Below are 20,741 nucleotides of genomic sequence, written 5' to 3' on the forward strand. Positions count from 1 at the left end.
TATCCCGGAAATATTCAGAAATATTTGAGAAATTCGGGAAAATGTTAAAAATTTCTAGATTCTAGGCGTGTGCAAAATATTTGTTTAGACCAAATAATTCGATCGAATACCAAACCGAATATTCAATTCGTCGAATCGAATAGCACTTGGGAAAATTCACGAATATTCGTTTTTCTTGATCAAATAGTCGAATATTCGAAAAGATAGGAAAAAGTATTTGGTATTTTCAAATAGTTTGCAAACTGGTCGAATAACCGCGGGTCTTTTTCTAATTTGTTGAGTTTCAAGGCCATCAGATGAGAACGCTGTGAAATTTCCGAACTAGTGTTTAATTCCAGGACCGGATTAATCCATTTTTCTCCCGGGGCCCCAAGGCAATTTGGAATTTGATCAGTTAACTGGCTTAAAATTTTGCTCTAAAAATATTCGACTAAATTATTTGACGTTATAAATATTCGATTTGGTATTTGACGTGCATGGAAAAAAAAACATTTGATATTCGATTCGAACTCCAAAAAATGGTATTTGCACAGCTCTAGATTCTGATAAATATTGGGAATCCAGAGACATAAGAAATATTACTTAAAAATATAGGAACTGTTCGTAGAAAAACAAATATTTGAACCATATTGAAAATATCGTAATTATTAGGAAATTTTTACAATATCGGAAGTATTGCACATCGGAAATGTTTTACAACATCGGAACTATTGCACTCGAGGGGTCGGACATTTCGCCAAATCCCGTACAAAATTTGGAAAAAATCCACAAATCCAAAATCCAAGAATTTTGCTCCCATAGACTTTGTATGACAAATCCACAATAAAAAATCCTGGATTTTTAGAAAATCCAAAATCCCGTACACAAAACAGGCAATGTCCGACCCCTCGATTGCACATCGGAAATAATGCACAACAACGGAATTTTTTTTATAAATATGTAGAAATCAGATATCTGTTGTAAATTTCGAAGTGGCTTGATCCAGGGTATTTTCAAAAGTAAAAGAAACGTGACCTTTGTTGGAATGTACGAGTTCAAAGTCAATGAAAACAAAACATGGCCTTTATTGTAACGTAAAAAATTATTTAAACACTATTCAAAGCTCAGAATCGTCTTTTCTTTTCACATATTGCTTAGTTTTGGTTAATGGACAATTAAAACGTGCACCGTCACAGTTCATGTTATAAGCGCGGTCGCAATATGAGAGGCGTGGAACGCTATTCCTCGCTGGATCCTGTTGCTTTCATTTTATATTATCTTTTCGCTATTTTTCCTCAGATTTGAAATATAATGTTATTAATCTAAAATTTCCCTCCCGCATCACATGAAAGCTAGCAGACTACTTGCATAAGCCATTGGTTTGACGTTTGGATGAGGCTGGAACAAAATTGGACGGTTTTAACAAATTTCGTGGCACTAAAAACTCGAGCACTCGCGAGTACAAAATGAAAGCGATACTAACCACGGCTGAGTATGTGACATACTTTGGAGTCAGATCATTGCCCGTTAAGTTTATGAATGCTCCTTTATTACCCATAGTGTCACTAGAAAAAATTGAGGAAAAAGTTACTTTACAATACCAAGAACAGGTTTGTTGATTTTTTATTTAAAAAATTTTATTTGATTTAAATCGAATTTTAGTTAATTTTATAAACGTTTTATCTCTTTTCTTGACAAATCTACTAATAATTTGAGCGCAGCAATAATGTTATCTAAAATTTAAATTATCATAAGTTAAATTTAATTACTAATTAAAAAACTAAATTTAATTTGAATTGACCATTCTAGAGAGTCTACTTCCGTACATATTCATAAATATATTGAAGTATAATTGATGATATAAATCAATGATTATTTTAATAAATCCCTTGATTAAAAGTATTTAATTATAATTAAGAAACCCTTTAATCCTCTAACAGCAAGCTCCTTCCCCTTTAAAAATCAAATCAGACCGGCATCGGTTTGAGGGGACCGATATTTGCTTTCAGAGCACGATTTTCGTGTTGATTTCTGGATTTTTTGTTTTTTGAGGCTGATTTTTGAAATTTCAGAGCCCGATTTTGTGTTGATTTCTTGTTTTTTTTGGCTGATTTTCAGATTTTGGAACTGTTTGTCGCCCAGGTTTCAGTATTTTCAAGTTGATTTAAAAATTTGTAAAATCATTTTTCTCTAGAATGTACTGGATGTTTAAGAATGTCGAATCCCTCGGCTTAAACCGACGTCTTTCGACGATATTAAAGCCTTAACAGAACAGGTGACGTTTTTCTCAAACCATCCAGCATTTTTTAAAGGAGAACCATATCGAGGTTTTTCTCAAACCATCCAGCATTTTTTAAAGGAGAACCATATCGAGGTTTTTCTCAAAATGTTGCCGCCTTTAACACGTGCCTAGTACGACGGCAGGAAACTATGCTTTAGGATGTCTTAATGATAAAATTATTAATATTCAAGCTCTTCAATTTCCATTTAATCATTTCCAGCTCGACTGCTTGAGTTAATCATTTCAATCTTGAGCTAGTTATTTCAATCTCGAGCTAATCATTTCAATCTCGAGCTAATCATTTCAATCTCGAGTTAATCGTGAATTTACCATTTATTCATGATTATTATGGTAAATGTAGCAACTAATTCGAGTTAAAGGTGTTACACGCCCAATGAAGAAACAATTAAGTTAATAAGAACCACCTATGGACTGCATTGCAAAGAGTGAAAATACACGAATTAACAATTTACCCCATACGAACGGATAAAACAACACTTCCGGTAATTTGTGGAACAGCGCCTCTCCCGGAATGGTTGGATTAACAAAATGTTTGGTTAGTTGTTACTTATTAGAGAACCAAAATCCTGGCAAAGCCACTGACCCGCGCTTAATCTTTAGTTTTTAATACAAATTTACTTAATCAAATTTAAAAATTACTAAATTCTAGCCTATTGTTGCGTTAAATATCGTCTTCAATTCATCTAAAACAGTCCCATTCGGCTATCGAAACTTTCTTTTCGTCGATTATTCTATTAGTAGCTTGCACGTGGGTGTTCCGTGTATTCGTTGCCATGGTATCACGTTTACTTCGGCCATGACTTAGTGCGCCCATAGTGGTCACGTGATAATTTCGGGGGATCGTGGTGGTGTGTTTTGCCTCGGGATGTCGTGGTGGCCGTTTGAGGCTTCTAGCGCTTTTCATTTGACTGCTCTCAAGCGCTCTGATCTACATTTTATGTTCCATTTCCCGCTCTCGGGTGCTTCGATCAACGGATCTAAATGGAGATCGTAGCAAATTTTTGCGTGTGCCTTTTAGATTTTTTTGGCAAAATGGCAGACCAAGACGCGAAATTCAAATTACTAGCCAGGGCCGTGCAGACATTTCGGGGCCCGTGGCAAATTATGTCATCCCGGGCCCTTCTAAGTGAAATTTTCAGGGGGGGGGGCGGCGTAGATTTTCTACCCCCCCCTGCCAGGGTTGACACGATTACGCCAAGGGTGAAAAAAACCGGGTGGAAAAAACTAGATTTTTCCGCGGTTTTTTCCACCTAATGTTTTTCTGTTAAAAACCGTGTGTAAAATCGTATTTCCATGGTTTTTCCACTTCTAGTGGCAAATTTCAATATAAAATAAATAATAAAAGCAGTATATTCTTCTATTCTATTCACTCTTCTTCCGGCCTTTCTTAATCTCTCCTATTTGCAATGACCAAATTAGTCACTTAATAGATATATCAATGATTAATTTAGCCTGAAGAGGTTTTTCCACTTTTTCCCACATGTCCCGGCAAAAACCGGTTTTTGCCAACCCTGCCCTCTGCTACTAGCAGACGCAAAACCACAAAACGTGGGAATATGCTAATGGTATGTGCCATTGGCAGTTTTACTCTAGTCGATTGGGGTGAGATCTATAACGTGAGAGTCGGATTTGGAGCGAATCACGAGCAATTAAATGGAAATTTCGGGTGAAGTGTACTACAGCGGCCTCATCGAATTTGATATTAATTTTGGTTGCGCCTGATAGACCTTGTCACGTAGATGCCGAGGGTATTTTTTTTGCCGCAAATGAGTATTTAATTGTTTAAAGGGAATATAACCCGCAAAGCAATCTTTATGGAAGACCCCTTTAATTTTTCAAGTTTCCCTGTACAGTGGCGCCAAACATTTTTAAAGCCAAAGGCAAGAGCGGCCAGAGCTTCAAACGTTGGTGTTCCCACCAAATACCTGAGGTCCCTTTAATTTAATTTTTTTAATTTTAAAAATTTCTCATTTTCATTGAATTTTATATTAATTTTGGTTGCGCCTGATAGACCCTGTCACGTAGATGCCGAGGGTAATTTTTATTTTTGCCGCAAATAATTATTTAATTTTTTAATGTAATTTTAAATTTCTAATTTTTGGGCATTTGCACGTGTTTTGTTGTACTTATTTCCGTCGTGTGTTCGCCGACCCCACAGTTTCGGTGTCCTAATGAATTCCACGTGATATTCCCTTTTTGTATAAAATCAGTTACAGTTTTTGTTCATTTTCTAGGTGTTTTCAATTTTTAGGCCACTTTGTTTCTGGTTGAGATTAAAAGTATATACTTAATGCGTAAGGCTTGGTACTGTCCTCTAGGTCGCGTTATAGATGGCCCATTGCTTTTTTTAGTATGGGGTTGGGGAGGCGCTGCGCGCCCCCAGCGCTTGAGCGAAGTGAGTGCGCGGCGCCGTCAGGCGCCAATACGCAAGGAAAACCCGTGTTTTTTGGCCTTTTTGGAAGCTGCGGCTTCGGTGCATTCACCCAACCCTTGAAACTCTTGTACCTTTTCCGCTCAATTAAATGCTTCAAACCTCTGCTCATTTTTGTTCCTATTTAAGTTGATACGATTTCACTAGGTACGATTACAGCAGGCTCACCGTCAATGCGCGGAATGGGGCTGGGGCGTGTCAAAAAAGTGGTGTCGACGGATACACGACGCAAATATTTTTTTAGAAAAACGTTACTAAACTCTTAAAATGACGCCTTTTTTAAAAGTTAAGTTGATTAAAAAATTATCATTTGCGGCCGCCAAAAAATTGGTTTCGTAATCTACGCGTCAAGTGCTACATTCTCCGCCACAACAAAATACAAAAACACGGTAATTCCCTAAAATTACTAAATTTTTAACATTAAGTTAATTAATTTAATTACCATTTGCGGCCCAAAAAATATAGTTTCGTAATCTACGCGTCAAGTGCTACATTCTCCGCCACCCACAAATACAAAAACACGGTAATTCCCTAAAATTAGTACATTTTTAACATTAAGTTAATTAATTAAATTATCATTTGCGGCAAAAATAAAAAATAGTTTCGTAATCTACGCGTCAAGTGCTACATTCTCCACCAAAAAAAAAACACGAAATTACATGAGGCCGCTGTAGTGCAATTTTGCCGAAAATGCTATTAGTTTAACTAATAGCATTTTCCATTCAACCAAGATTACTAATTTAGTTATCTTGGTTGAAAAATTGGACCAATGAAAATTGATAGTAAATAGAGAGAGTATTAACTAATTTTACCGCGATAGTATTAAATAAGTGCCTTAACGAAACTTACCAATAATTTGGTGCTGAGAAGACTGTTATACATTTTCCCCCGTGACTAATCTCGTAACCTTCAGCTTTTACCTCGTGACTTCTTATAATGTAGTCTAATTTGTTTAAAGTTAAAAACTTTTTCGTCACATCCGGTCCAAATTGAATTCCAACGCCCCTCTTACTAGGGGACCTCCCAATTTGAGGTTGTGGGTCAGACCACAGAAGTTCACACATTATCCCTGTGACGAGGAAAAAAAAACGCAACAATTTTGTAATCCTAAGTAAAAAAAATAAATGATTAAAGATTGTACCTAAACCTTAACAAACCAAAAATTTACTAGCTCTTTGTAAAATATTTCCTTAAAATGCTACAATTGTTGGCAAACCCACGAAGTTTACTAGTTTTGGTCCCTGTTTAAGCGATTCAAGTTTATAATAAATTTCACCTTCTTCTGGTGGTTGTTTAATCCTGTCCGTTTTGGCAATGTCTTCTAACGTAACTCCATCATGGGAGAAAAGTCCACCATGCATCACCTGCAACATATTATTTTGAACTAAAGCAATTTATGCAATAGGACTAAAGTAAGTTTTTAGAGGCGTTAATCATCAAAGGCATTAGGATTATAGACAAAGTAACAGATTTTTCCCCATTTTGTTTCCTAGAGCTGGCTCAACTAGTCTCATATGAAACAATTATTTTTTCAAAGTTTTCAGTATGATATGCAATTTTTAGGCATGCGCGAGCCTTGATTTTTGGGTTTCGAGCCGAGCTTTGAAATTTTATCGAGCTTTTAAGCTTAGCTTGAAAAGAGGGTTTCGAGTACTCGAATAATTAGGCTTAGCTGTATTTCATCAGATGAGGAATCATTTAAACTAGAATCTTCACTTTCATCACCAAGTTCTATTATTTCTTCATTAAAACATTATTTACTGCCAGAGCTTTTACGTTTATTTGAAGCCATATTTGTGAAGTCTAAATAAATAACTGGCCATACAAGGGATAACAACAAGAAAATGGGGGACTGATGAACTGCCAAACAACTGATAATTAACAGCTGGCTCACCCTACGTTATGTAACTTGTGGTTTTGGTTTCGGTTTTTACATTTAAAATCATTGACCAATCAGAAACAACTAGAACTACTTTCTCACCCAATGAGAGATCTTAAGGCGGGACCAAAGGGAACTTTTTAGTAAATTTTCCCGCCATTTTTAAAAGCACGCGAGTAGCAAGGTTCTTAGAGAAATCTCTTATACGCGCGAGTAGTGCCTTGGTAAGAATAATAGTTTCGAGTACTCGAAAGTTAAGCCTAGGCCTTGATTTGAGGCTTGAGCCATTTTCGAGCTTCGAGCCGAGTAGTTTTAAGTGAAATTTTTTAAAAGACCAAATCGCACAATCCCTAGTAAAATTTGGTAAAATGTTATGGTATAGAGAACAAATCCGTCTGAAAAAGTCAAGTGGTCAGTGTAAGTTTCCCGTCTTTTTCTGAATTCCCATATTCACACGACTATCTTCATTTGCGTTGCAATACTGCCTCTTAGCTTTTGCATTATTCAAAAAATGTACACACTGATAAAATTTCAAGTTTTTGATAAACGCCAACGCCATAAAAAAGACTTAAGTTTGCTTTTCACTACCATCCATAATGGAACGTTTCTCAAATTTTCACATGAACTAACAAGTAAGTATTAACTTGGGGTGTGCGAATCCTGTTTTTTAGGTTTCGAGTCCATAAGAAATGGATTTTAACTCTTTCGAGGCCAATTCAAGAACTATTTGAGCCCTAAATTTTATGCTAACCATTTAAAATCAGAAAAAATACTTTAAACTAATTATTCATTATGGGCTTAACTAATTATTAAATTTATATGACTAATTTGAAATTTCCAATTGGTACTAAAATATTACAAAAATTCTTGAAAACTAAATTTTAATATAACTTTTATCAGGATTTTATCGCTTTTGTGATAAATACTGATAGTGAGAGCGCATGGTGATAAATTGTTCTGAATTGGTATACAGCTCTGAAAATTGATATACAAGTGCCTTGAACTATACTCTCGACTACCTAATTTTATTTTTCGAAAAAACCTACTGGAAAAAAGTTTATAAGCAAAAAACCCGCTTGTTGCCGAGGACGGGCGCATCTTCGTTTGTGTGTGTTTTTCAAATTAAATATTTTAAGTTGCACCGCATCTCCGCAACTTTAAAAAAAAAGATGGTTGAGCGCGTGTAGCTCGGTTGGTAAAGTTGGTAAAGTTATGATTTTTTTATTTTAATACGTGTCATAGTACTACTTAAAACCTGATATGGAACCACCTCGAGATATTTTTTTTCTGACTTTTTTACGATTTCACCTTTCTCTCTATAGAGAAAAATGGTAAATCGCGTGTAGCTCGGGTGGTAAAGGTGGTAAAGTTTACAATTTTTTATGGTGATACGTGTCATAGTACTACTTAAAAACTGATATGGAACCACATCGAGATATTTTTTAACTTGCTGTTTTTTGCGATTTAACCTTTTTCTGTGTAGGGAAAAATGGTAAATCGCGTGTAGCTCGGGTAGTAAGGGTGGTAAATGTGGTAAAGTTATGAATTTATGGTGATACGTGTCATAGTACTAAAAACCACGTCGAGATTTTTTTACTTTACTTTTTTTTTAATTTTGTTTTTAATATTTGAGAATTACGTCTACCCAATAAATAACAAAAACTTCAAATGCAACTTAAATTGTCTACTTTTATAACATACTTAATCCTAACTTTAAACACCTTTACCACCCAAGCTACACGCCATTTTCCATTTTTCCGTATAAAGTAAAAATAATTTCTGGATGTGGTTCCATATCAGGTTTTAAGTATGACATGTATCACCGTAAAAAAAATCATAACTTTACCACCTTTACCACCCGAGCTACATGCGATTTATCATTTTTTTTCCTATAGAGAAAAAGGTAAAATCGTAAAAAACGTCAAGTAAAAAAATATCTCGATATGGTTCCATATTAGGTTTTACCGTTTTTACGTACTATTATAACACTTATCACCATAAAAAAAATGCATAACTTTACCACCCGAGCTACACGCGCTTAACCATTTTTTATTTGCAAAGTTGCGGATATGAATATGCGCACGACCTCGGCAACAAGCGGGTTTTTTTGCTTATTAACTTTTTCCCAGTAGGTTTTTATGAAAAATAAAAATTAAGTAGTCGAGAGTATAGTTCAAGGAACGTGTATATCAATTTTCAGAGTTGTATACTAATTCCGAACAATTTGGGTGTTTTTTGTAACCATGCGCTTTGACTATGACTACTAAATAAAATTATTTACCGAATATTTGGAAGCAAAGCAAAAAAAGAATCGCCTGAAAATAATGGACTTGCCGGGTATTTTTAATTTTATTTATAAATTGGAGTCTACTTACGGAGATATCCCGAAGTGTAACCCTCCAATTTTGTTCAAACTCGGGGGATTGGTAGACCTTCATGTATCATGAAAAATCCTAAAGGGAATTTATTCAATGGGCAACCGTTTTGCCATGGCAACGAAAAATGTTTTTGACAACACAAAATATTTAATTTTCCCATTGAAAATAACATGGGATTTTGACCTCAAATTGATCAAAAGTTGATCAGTTTTGATGTTTTTTGTCAATTTTTATCTACTTTTTCTATTTTTGGCATTTTCGAATTTTTGAATCGGTCAGAATCCCATGCTATTTTCAATGGGAAAATTTAAATTTTTGTTGTCAAAAACATTTTTCGTTGCCATGGCAAAACGGTTGCCCATTGAATAAATTCCCTTTAGTATTTTTCATGATAAATGAAGGTCTACCAATCCCCCGAGTTTGAACAAAATCGGTGGGTTACACTTCGGGATGTCTCCTTGTTAGAGTAATTTTTAAACCCCATTGAGTACTAGAAAAACGACTTTAGAGTCTCGAGTACCCGACTCGGACTTGAGACCGAGTACTCGCGATTTTAGAGTACTTGCACAGCCCTGGTATTAACTTGCTACTAAAATGCGCTAGTGTAAATAGGTTTTAACGGGTGAATAGGGAGCTAACAGTTCTACGTCTCACGACGTCACCAAAAAAAAATTCTACCCAACATGGCTGCCAAAGCCAAAGCTACAGAGTGTTAGTTCCCTATATGCATTTTCTTTAGTGAAAATGTTATCGGCAACCAGAGATGGGCAAAAACCAATTTTCAGAGCTCACACTCCTCTCCTTAGAGTCAGATGTTGGAGCTCGCACTCGCGCTCTTCTCTTTTTTTTCTCAGAAGCTTGAGCTCGCGCTCACACTCTTCTCTTTTTTTGGTGGAAGCTTGAGCTTGCGCTCGCGCTCTTCTCTTTATATGGCGGAAGCTTGAGCTCGCGCTCGCACTCTTCCCTTTTTATCTCCGAAAGTGGAGCTCGCACTCGCTCTCTTCTCTTTTTAAATGCGAGAGTGAGCTCGCGCTCGCGCTCTTCTCTTTTTTTATCCGAAAGTGGAGCTCGCACTCGCGCTCTTCTCTTTTTTCATCCGAGAGTGGCGCTCACGCTCAAAATAGTTATCCCACTCTTTTGAGCTGAGAGTGCGCCCATCTCTGCACGTGACCCCCGCGAATTTAAAATTTCGTAACCAAACCCGCACTTTTATCGTTCTTTGTCAGAGCAGGGTCAACTTTGACACTCGCGCAATATCGGCCAACCCATTCGCCGAAATTCCATGAACAAGGATTTTCCCGTTATAAATTCGGCGTTCAGCGCCACGCTCGTTTTTATTTTAGCATCAATGCAAAAACTATTCTAAAAGTAATTTTCCGCTAGGGGCGCTCGACGCCGAGAGATAGTTTTGTTCGTAGGTTAACATAGAAAATTCAATGAATGGGCTGGCCGCTATTGCGCGAGTTGGCCGTGGTCAGAGAAAGAAAAACCGCCATCATCTCCAACGGTTCGATGGTCCGACCTGGCAACCTCTGACTCAGAGGTCGGAGATCACGCTCTTTTTATATCCAAGGCAGGCTGGAGCTCGCCGCCTTTTTTTTTAAAGAGAACGGAGCTCGCACTCTTCTCTTTTTTATCCGAGAGCTGAACTCGCACTCGCGCTCTTCTCTTTTTAACCGAAAGTGGAGCTCACGCTCGCACTCTTCTCTTTTTACACCCGAGAGTAAAGCTCGCGCTCGCGCTCTTCTCTTTTCATATCCGAAAGTGGAGCTCGCGCTCACGCTCTTCTCTTTTTAACCGAAAGTGGAGCTCACGCTCGCACTCTTCTCTTTTTAACCGAAAGTGGAGCTCACGCTCGCACTCTTCTCTTTTTAACCGAAAGTGGAGCTCACGCTCGCACTCTTCTCTTTTTAACCGAAAGTGGAGCTCACGCTCGCACTCTTCTCTTTTTACACCCGAGAGTAAAGCTCGCGCTCGCGCTCTTCTCTTTTCATATCCGAAAGTGGAGCTCGCACTCGCGCTCTTCTCTTTTTTCATCCGAGAGTGGCGCTCGCGCTCAAAAATAGCTCTCCCACTCTTTTGAGCTGAGAGTGCGCCCATCTCTGTCGGCAACAAGCGTTAAGGAAAAATTTTACTTTATGGGAACGGGTGCAGTAGAACACGCGACGGACGTATTAGAACGCACAGTGTTCAAACAATTCTAAGCTTTCTGGGGACAATAGTTCGACTATAGTAGAACTCGTGAAGATGAAATTGTTTGTTTGAATTATTACTTTTGGACTAAACTACTGTAACTACAATAAAATTGAATTTTTTTCTAATATTTTGGTCGTTTTTAGACAAATCATTTTCGAGTTCTTCCAACATACTTCGGGATCTGGGGTAAAAGTGGGGCTTTGGGTGGGGACAATATATGTGTGTATAACATTGAAATTATTGAAAATAATGGTTTACAGACTAGTAAACTAAGTATTGGCGCCTGACTAGTTTCGTGTTGGCCACTATTGTAAGATTCTTCTTGTCCTATAGAGACCATTCCAACGAAATAGTTTCGTGTTCGCTAGTGCGCTGGGGGCTGTTATACTTACATAATATTGTCCCCACCCAAAGCCCCACTTTTCCCCCGAATCCCGAAGTATGTTGGATGAACTTGAAAATTATCTGTCAAAAAATGTCCAAAATATTAGAAAATAATTCAATATTATTGTAGTACAGTCCAAAAGAAATAATTTAAACAAAAAATATCATCTTCACGAGTTCTACTACAGTCGAACTATTGTCCCCAGAACACTTAGTATGGTTTGCACACTGTTTACGTCTAACTACGTCCGTCACGTGTTCTACTGCACCCATTCCCATATAGTAAAATTTAGCCAGCGTTTCCTTCACAAAACATTAACACAATTAATACTTACAAGAACTTTGTTATTGATACAGTGGGCAAGTGGAAGGTAGTTGAATAGTTCTGTAAATAGTTCTGCCATCTGCGTTGAATACTTGCAATTGGAATTAAGGGCATTTTTACACCATGTAAATGATACATTTAATTTATAGAAAAGGATATTTATGTTTGACCTCTCCTTCAAACCCATACATCTGATTCATCGTCTGACTTTCATGGTTTCCTAAAAAAAGTTTGAAAAGGCCATTAAATTGGATCCTTGTACAAAACAAAACTTGGTCAAACTGACCCCTAGACATGTAAAAATGTTGCGGATATAATAACTTGTAACCAAAAAGTGTAAAAATGCATTCCACAGAAAATGAACCTCTGTCCACAAAATCTCCATTAAAAAGCTAATGAAAAAGGTAAAATTGTGAGAAATTTTTTAGTTCACCAGGAATAAATACAATTTTTTGTACATATGGATTTGTTGTGGAGGGAACTCCATTGAGCTTGAAAATGTTGAGCAAGTCATAATACTGACCATGAATGTCACCACATACTGTGAATCTTTGGTCCTAACAATAACAAAATTGGTTTTAATAAACCAAGCCATTTGAGTAAAAATTTTAAGCAGTGACAGCTATACGCATTGGGTGCTTGCTCGTAGCGTCGTAGGCATACGTCATAACTAAGCCCCGCTTTGAAACGGCCGCCATGACATTAATTTCATGTCACAGATCACGAGGCAAAACGCCACATGATCCTCCTAAATAATCACATGACCAAACGCTACAGAATCCTACGAAATTATCACATGACCGCCGTGGGCGTCTTAATGTCATGGCCGCCCAATACGCGTTACCATGGCAACGAACACAAGCCATAGGCATACGTCGTAGCTAAGCCCCGCCTTGAAACGGCCGCCATGACACTAATTTCACGTCACAGATCACGAGGCAAAACGCCACACGATCCTCCTAAATAATCACATGACCAAACGCCACAGAATCATACGAAATTATCACATGACCGCCGTGGGCGTCTTAATGTCATGGCCACCCAATACGCGTTACCATGATAACGAACACAAGCCACACCCATGAGCAAGCTATGAATGAACAAAAATACCTTTGCTACATCTATGTGAACTAGAGTGGGAAGCTTAATAAAGATTTCTTTAATGTCTAATAAAATCTATTAAAATAAAACAAAATTAATATATTTTAAAATATTCATAATAAAAGATCTCCAAATAAACTCTACTTTATAGGCATATTTTCTATGCAGTTTTTTGCCTTCTCTGAAAGTTTGTTCAAGGTCAGTCATGAATTTTTCAGTAACTTTCCCATCTTCTAATCTTGGTCCAATATAATCTTCCTCAATTGCTAAATGGAAAAAAATTATGAATGGGGAATGATAGCATTGTCAACCAACAGAACCAAATCTCACTCATGCTTTCAAGATTAATAGTAGCAGCTACAGTTTTTTTATCTTCGACAGCAATAGCTTTCTCAAAAGCAAGTTTGTGCACTATTTTACTGCATTCTTGGAATTTTGATTTTGCATCTTTGTCATTTGGTCTTGCTTTCATAACCTAATTCAATGAAGTTACATTTAGTAGAGTTTTAAAATTAATAATTACTACCATTCTTTTAAGTTTAATACTTAACTGCTTCAAAGTCCTTTAGGGCTAGCTTAAACTTTCCAAGTGACATATAAGAAGCTGCTCTTCTGTAATAACCCTTAATATAAAAATGTTAAATGCGTTAAAGATATTTCAAACTCGAAATGCATGTATCATAATGATTTATTTCTTACTTTAATATATGAGCGATCAAGTTCAATTGCTTTCGAAGCATCATTTAATGCATAACCGAAGCACTCTGTTTTCAGGTAGGCAAAACTTCTATTCCCATAATATACAGCAACAGTTGGATTAATCTCAATAGCTTTACTGTAAAGTTCAATTGCTTCATCGAATTCTTGATCTAAAAATTTTATTGTAACAACACATGACAAGCAAGGCTTAATGAAGAATCGAAACACAGATACAAAATCACAATAAAAATAAATCATATTATTATAAAAATACACCTACTCTTAAAATGTGTATTTGCTTTTTCTTTAAAATCATTAGCTTCCTTCGCAATCTTTTCATCTATAGAATCAATCAAACCAGATTTAGCTTTAGAATCGCCGGCTTCCGCCATGTTGAAAATTAAGCAGACGACAAGTTACAAGTTTGTAAGTAGGGGTGATAGCCATTGAGTTGGGAATATATATAACTAGCGATACATATACAGCTTCAGAAATCGGAGTTTCGTGGGACAAATTACTCACTGCCTGTAATCTTTATCATTCGGCGGGGACGCCTTCTATCTTTTTCAATAATCTATATTTTTCCAAATATCGTCTGTTTATGTACTTTTTTGCACGGGTTCACGGGTATCTTAGTGTTAATTTGTATTTAGATATTTAAATTACTGGGGAGAAACTCAAAATAACGTTTAATATTATGATTATAATAAAAAGAAAATGTTGTATTATTCTAACAAAACTCCAACCTGTTAGAATGAAAATAACCAGGGGCGTAGCTAGGGTTGGGGTAGAGGGCCAGTGGCGTAGCTAGACCTTTTGCCGGCCGGGGCGATCCCTTAGTTCTCCACCCCCTTAAAGTTTTTCGCATATTAATATTTTTCAAAGCTAGTTTGAGCCCCCCTAGCTACGCTACTGAGTGGGGCCATTTGGGCGTGATTTGGGGGTGACACTCGACCATAAAAAAAATAAAAACTTACTCAAACTAGACACTAGTAAGTAGCACACCATGATATCCACCCCTGGTGTCATCCATGCTAGCTACGCCACTGAAAAAAACTTTAGGCCTTTGAACAATATCAATTTAGTATTTTCCTAATGCATTCGGTTTTCACCTTATCATTAATATTCTTCGCTATTTTACTGAGTCCGGTGTAAAAGTTAATTACTTTAGGGACGGGGAAATTGAAATGATATAGTTCAAACCCAACGGGGTCTCGATCGAGAAACGGTTTGAAAGAATTTTTAGATTGCCTCCAAAATTCGTCTGTTGCTGACGTCACCCAGATGAGATCCCATTGATTTTCAATAGGATCTCATCTCAGTGACATCACGATGTTCGTTAGCAACGAAGTTACCAACCTTAGCCCTTAGCAACCACAGCGTATCGAGGCAACCTTTTATAGCCTAAAATTTACTAACCTTGGTTCAAACCAACCTCTGGGTCAAAGATGTGATCATTCAAATCTGGGAGAAGTGTTTCACCATGGTTGAGGCACCTTCGAACCAGCAACTCAATTTTTAAGGTCAGGCGTTTATTTGAGGAACCTTGATTTTCCAAATAATGATTCTTATGCATTTTTTCTTTATTGGACACATAAATTAACCCTTCATGATTCCGTAGGATTATTAAGCCTTTCGATGTTAAGCAATAATCCTGTTGGCGATATTTATCCCTTCATCCTGCACCAGCTCAAGCAACATTACCAATGACCAAAATATAAGCTTAATTTAGAATTTTTCCATTTAATTTAATTTTAATTTTTTATAAGGAAAAATATTTTTGGCCATCAACTAGCATATTATGATGTTCCCACAAATTGCGTACAAGTTTCAATACATGGCAAACATTCATAATGAAGGCAACATTTATATATACAATTTCTTATCTCAAGTTGTTAAAGGGGCTCCAAAGTTCGGTGGCAAAATGTGTGTAAAGTCAGTAAAGTGCGAAATTTACGGTTGACTCTGCCAAGGCCAAGTGAGGGGTTGGGGGGAATGAAAAGCATGCTCAATTTTCTTTTTTTTTTGCCACCGAACTTTGGAGCCCCTTTAATTAGTCCATGGGCTTTGGATCTAAATCCAAAATTGCCTATGGTAATTGGCGCCATAATCTGTATTTTCGATCTCCCAAAATTATTAATTTAATATTTTGAAATTAAAATGAATGTTTAAGGTACTAAATAATAATTAAATAATTTATCACTGAACTCTACTAAAATTACCTTAATAAAATGTCAATATCAATTTTTAGTTCCTTTAGTTTTTACAAATTCTTAAAATTCTTCCTATATTTGACTACTGTTCCCCTATCTGGAGCCTGAGCTTAGAATTTGATAAACTTCAACTCCAAAAAGCCCAAAATCGGTTCACAAAACTTCCAGTCCCAGCCCGCCTAAATTTTTTTAATATTCAGGTTTTGTACTTTGGTTTATATTTTCATTGTATTTGTTGATTCCTTTGCCACCAGCTTTACTTTTTTTTTAAATCTACTTTTCATTTTTTGTTGCAATTTTCATGTATCAACATTATTATTCTTTCAGTTTGATCTCATTTATGAATGTAATATTATGTTGTATCTTTTTGGTATGTCTGTAGCCAAGACGGTAACGTCTTAACATATAAATAAATAAAATTGCAAAGTTGGCACTGCATTTTACCTGAGAGTACTCTTATTTTCGTGTTTTCACGATAAGCAGTCTGATCAAAATGAACCCCGCGTAAATCGCGTCTTCCTGTTGTGGACCAGGTGTCGAATCAAGTTGCCTTATAGCCTCAAAGTCGGCCTTTTAATTGGGAATCTATATATTAAATCATTGCTTCAGATAAATCCCTTCTATTCCTTATTATACACTCACTTATGTATTGAACATTTGGGTTTCTACCGGTATTAACACAACCTTTAACTAAAACTTTTCGACCCATTATGGTATTTATTAAACAATTACAATAGCTTATTAAACCATTATAATAGCTTATTAAACCATTATAATAGCTTATTAAACCATTATAATAGCTTATTAAACCATTATAATAGCTTATTAAACCATTATAATAGCTTATTAAACCATTATAATAGCTTATTAAACCATTATAATAGCTTATTAAAAATAATATTTTACATTAATTTACTTTGTCTAATTAATCACTGTAACTTCGAGACGCGTTTAGTTTGCTAAGCCTAATTCTCCGTTTCAAATTTTGTGTCAATTTCGCGCGAAACAACGTCGCTTGAAAGTAAAATCCGCGTAACTAAATATGCAAATCAGAATGATATACGTAGATTTTGTTTTCAGGCTTCAAAGATTCCCACCAATAGATGGCAACTTAACGTTTCAGATTTTAACCTAAATTTTTGTCCCGCAACTATCAGATTCAATAGATGCTTCAATAAAATTCTCCAAGGAAATCGCCAAAAAGTAATATTTCCGAGAGCCAGGACCTGCAAATCACTGTTTATATAGTGCTGGTTTTAATAATGGAATTTTTTTACCTTTACGGCAGCAACAAGTGTTCCCTTTTAACAGTGGCGTGGCCAGAAAATCGTCAAGGGGGGGTTGAATTATGTGAATGTTAAGAGGGGGGTCAAAAAGGGGTTGAAATTTAGTACAGTCAAAGGTAGGCCCAGGGGGGGTCTGGACCCGGAAACCCCCTTGTCTACGTCACTGCCTTTTAACCAGGTAGCTTTTTTGACATATTAAGGCTTGGCAAATCACGACGTTCTGTTTACAGGTGAAAAGTTTCCATTATTTCAACAAGCACTATGTAAACAATACTTTCATTATTATTCCCAACTCAATGGTGATATCATTCAATGGGTGAAAACGATTAAACTTTCACGTTATGACATTTTTTCCACGAGGGAGCAGACGAGAGCAGTTCACCCAATGATTAATGTCATGTTTTTAGTATAAGTATTTAGGAAGAAAATTAGAATAAAGGCGTTTTTCTTAGGGAGCCTCTAACTGCTCCCGCAGTGCTATGAAAATTATAGCGTGTCCCATTGCGTTAACGAGAGCAGATTCCGGGGATAATCTCGTTTTCTAGGTGATTTCTGTTCAACTGTTCTCGGAATAAAAGTGTACTCTTTTTAACCTAAAACGTTTTATTCGCCTGTTCGGGGGATGATAATTATTCCGCCCCATAAACTATTCGCTTGTTCCGGAGTATAGTATAGTCCTTTAAATAAAAGATCATTCATAGCCGATTATAGAGTTTGTGCTGCTGCTACTGGACATATAATAGGTTTGTCTATGGTTACTCTTTGTAGTTTATACTGCCAAAGCTGAGTATTTTCTATGCATAGATCTGGCAGCATTTTACAACAGGGGGGCAAGACCATAGAAATCTCATAGGTAACTAGAATGCTGCCGTGTAACTGGCAAATGGGCCAAATGCCGTGGCAGACGATAGCCAGATCTCAGCCAATCAGAGCTCAAAGAGTGGTTCTGCCAAGAATTTTATGTCACCAGAGAGAATGACGTCACCTATCTCCCGCTATAGTAGCGGATCCAAGGAGGATTATTATCCTCCTTGGCGGAACCACTCTACGGCCTCTCATTGGCTGAAGGTTCAAAGCGAACTGGCGTCAAGCTCGGCCGTAGGCGGCAGCATTCTAGTTACCTATGAGATTTCTATGGGCAAGACAGTCAGAGAGGGTTTATTTAACCACCTATTAGGGCTACTCTTTTTACTCCTTCTGAAAAGGAGGCAGCCATTTTGGAAAAACGTTTTTACTCTGACTCAAACTATTCGCAACCATAGAATCGGAGTAAATTGACGTCATAGCGTTGCTCTTCTTACCCTAATACGAAATCCCGGAAAAAGCGAAAAGAAACCACCTTATATTGTAACATTGCCTCCTGCAGTAACTTGCAGGTCCCGGCTCTCGGAAATATTACTTGGCGATTTCCTTGAAGATGTTTTATTTAAAGCAACTGTCGGCTCTATCATTACCACCTGATAAGGCTCTTGTTATTAGAGATGACCATAAATCTATCCGACTATTCGAAAAAACGACTTGACTGGAGAGCGTGGTGCCATCTATTAATGGCATAGGAAGCTAAAATGCAAAATAGCGAAACGATAATGTCATCCGAGAACCATTGTAGAGTATTATAATTAGACAACTTACACTCTACTTAGTGGACTTTAACCTAAATTATATAACCCATATAAAATATATTGTTAAAAATTACTAAAATTTAAAGGGTCACACCGGCGCACAGTGGGGCAAATTGAACCCAAACCTTGTCAAAATTAATATATCAAAAACCGTTTCCTGTACTAATTTCAAATTTTTTTTACACTTAACACGTATTGGGGGATAATTAAAAATGATAACATCGATGACCTTGAACCATGTCTTCAAGGTCATTGAAAAATCATTTCGAGAATCGTTTGATTTAGAAACTTCGTTCCGATTAGAAAGTTGTTCCTCATCATATTTTATGTCTGAATAACTTTGGCCCGAATTCATTTGATCAATTGAAAGCCAAAAAACAAGTTGGTCGTCAAGTAAACAATGCTAAACTTTTTACAATCAAAATTTAATAAATCCAAAAATTAGAAATATGGGCAAGATGTTACAACGATTAATCGTTGAAAATCTTACTGAAAACCTCTGCTGACTAATAAACATGCTCGAAAGTAAAATAACATTTAAAAAATTAAAGATAATCAAAAAACTTTCTTTTCAAGGTCATTCTAAATTTACAACGAGAACTGTAAAGAAAATAAATTTTCGATTACTTGGCTTTCTTTTTTACAAATTGAATCATATCAAAGCCCATTTAGCATAAAATGGGGCGAAGAACACTTTTCTAATTGGATTTTTTTTTTAAAATCCATTATGGTTCTCAACATCGATTTGAATAAATAGAATATTCGTGATCAGAACATATGCTATGTCCGATTCATAATAACTTTCCTGTAGCCAGTTTAGCATTATTTTCTTGATGACCAACTGGTTTTATGTGTGAAATTTGTCGGCTTTCAATTGATCAACTGAATTCGGGCCAAAGTTATTCAGGAATCAGGATCAACTTTCTAATTGGAACGAAGTTTCTAAATCTAACAGTTCTCGAGATAATTTTTCAATGACCTTGAAGAAACGGTTCAAGGTCATCGATGCTATCATTTTTAATTGTTCTCCAACACATGTTAAGTGCCACAAAAATTTTAAATTAGTACAGGAAACGGTTTTGATGTTATTGCCATGGATCATTTTGAAATTGGACACCCTTTTTAATTTCATATATATATTGAAAATCTGTACAAAAAATAGAAAATAGGCAAATATTGGCAAAATTTTTAATCGATATTATGATAAATAATGAATATTCATGAACTTAAATCAAAAATTTTAACTTAATCTACCAAAATTCATAACTAAAAGTCATATTAATTCTAAAAGGAATATACTAGTTAAAGACCTTTAACGTTTTTTCCAAAATTCACACTATTTGAACTACGCGGCTTTGTATAATAGTTTCAGAACTCTAAAATATCGATATCTACTACTTCTAAGGAGCCTGGTGGATAATAAAATTTTGCAGTCAAAAATCAAACACCGGTAAATTGTGCGGTGGTTTATAAACAAATATTATAAATTAAAATAAAATTTAATTTTTTTGACTTTTGGCCAGGTTTGGGTTTAGTTTGCCACACTGTGCGGCGTTTGAAGTTAACTAGTCTCTCGCGCTTGTTTTCAGAAAAGGATTGGTCGTATCTGCTACCACGTGGTAAATTCGGGCTGAATTTTTTCAAACGCCGGTTGTGGACCTTTAAGTTATTGTCAAAATTAAAAACGAGCCATTCAACGCGAGGGGTACTTTTATGTCCCGCCTTTTGGGTGAAAATGTAGCTTACGTATCTGGTTTTAATTTCGATGCTAGCGACATTTGTTGAAAAAAAGAGTTAGTAGCCTAGTACACGTCGAATATTATTATATTATTATTATTTTGAGCAATTTTTTTGACGCGAAACTTGTTTCACTTTAATGACCTAACTGGAATCAGCAGAATGCAATTCCTTCCAATTTCGTTTTCAGAGTTGGCCAGATTAAAATT

At 36.2% G+C, this 20,741-nt stretch overlaps 1 protein-coding gene across 1 annotated transcript; it reads right to left on the minus strand.

The window, feature by feature from the left end:
- Positions 1-1,040: 1,040 nt before the first annotated feature.
- Positions 1,041-16,596, minus strand: PpD3 (protein phosphatase D3). Its single transcript, XM_090176091.1, has 17 exons — positions 16,530-16,596; positions 16,332-16,406; positions 15,094-15,219; positions 13,955-14,014; positions 13,675-13,844; positions 13,527-13,598; positions 13,306-13,450; positions 13,120-13,241; positions 12,985-13,050; positions 12,333-12,431; positions 12,161-12,266; positions 12,034-12,094; positions 11,885-11,966; positions 5,989-6,076; positions 5,562-5,781; positions 1,463-1,544; positions 1,041-1,377 (listed from the first exon to the last, which is right to left on the minus strand). The coding sequence occupies exons 1-17, from the start codon at positions 16,594-16,596 to the stop codon at positions 1,321-1,323; spliced, it is 1,698 nt and encodes a 565-aa protein (XP_090032217.1). The 3' UTR covers positions 1,041-1,320.
- Positions 16,597-20,741: the final 4,145 nt, after the last annotated feature.

Source organism: Leiobunum rupestre, chromosome 5 (genome assembly GCF_980474605.1).
Source record: "Leiobunum rupestre chromosome 5, qqLeiRupe1.1.hap1, whole genome shotgun sequence".
NCBI lineage: Eukaryota > Metazoa > Arthropoda > Arachnida > Opiliones > Sclerosomatidae > Leiobunum > Leiobunum rupestre.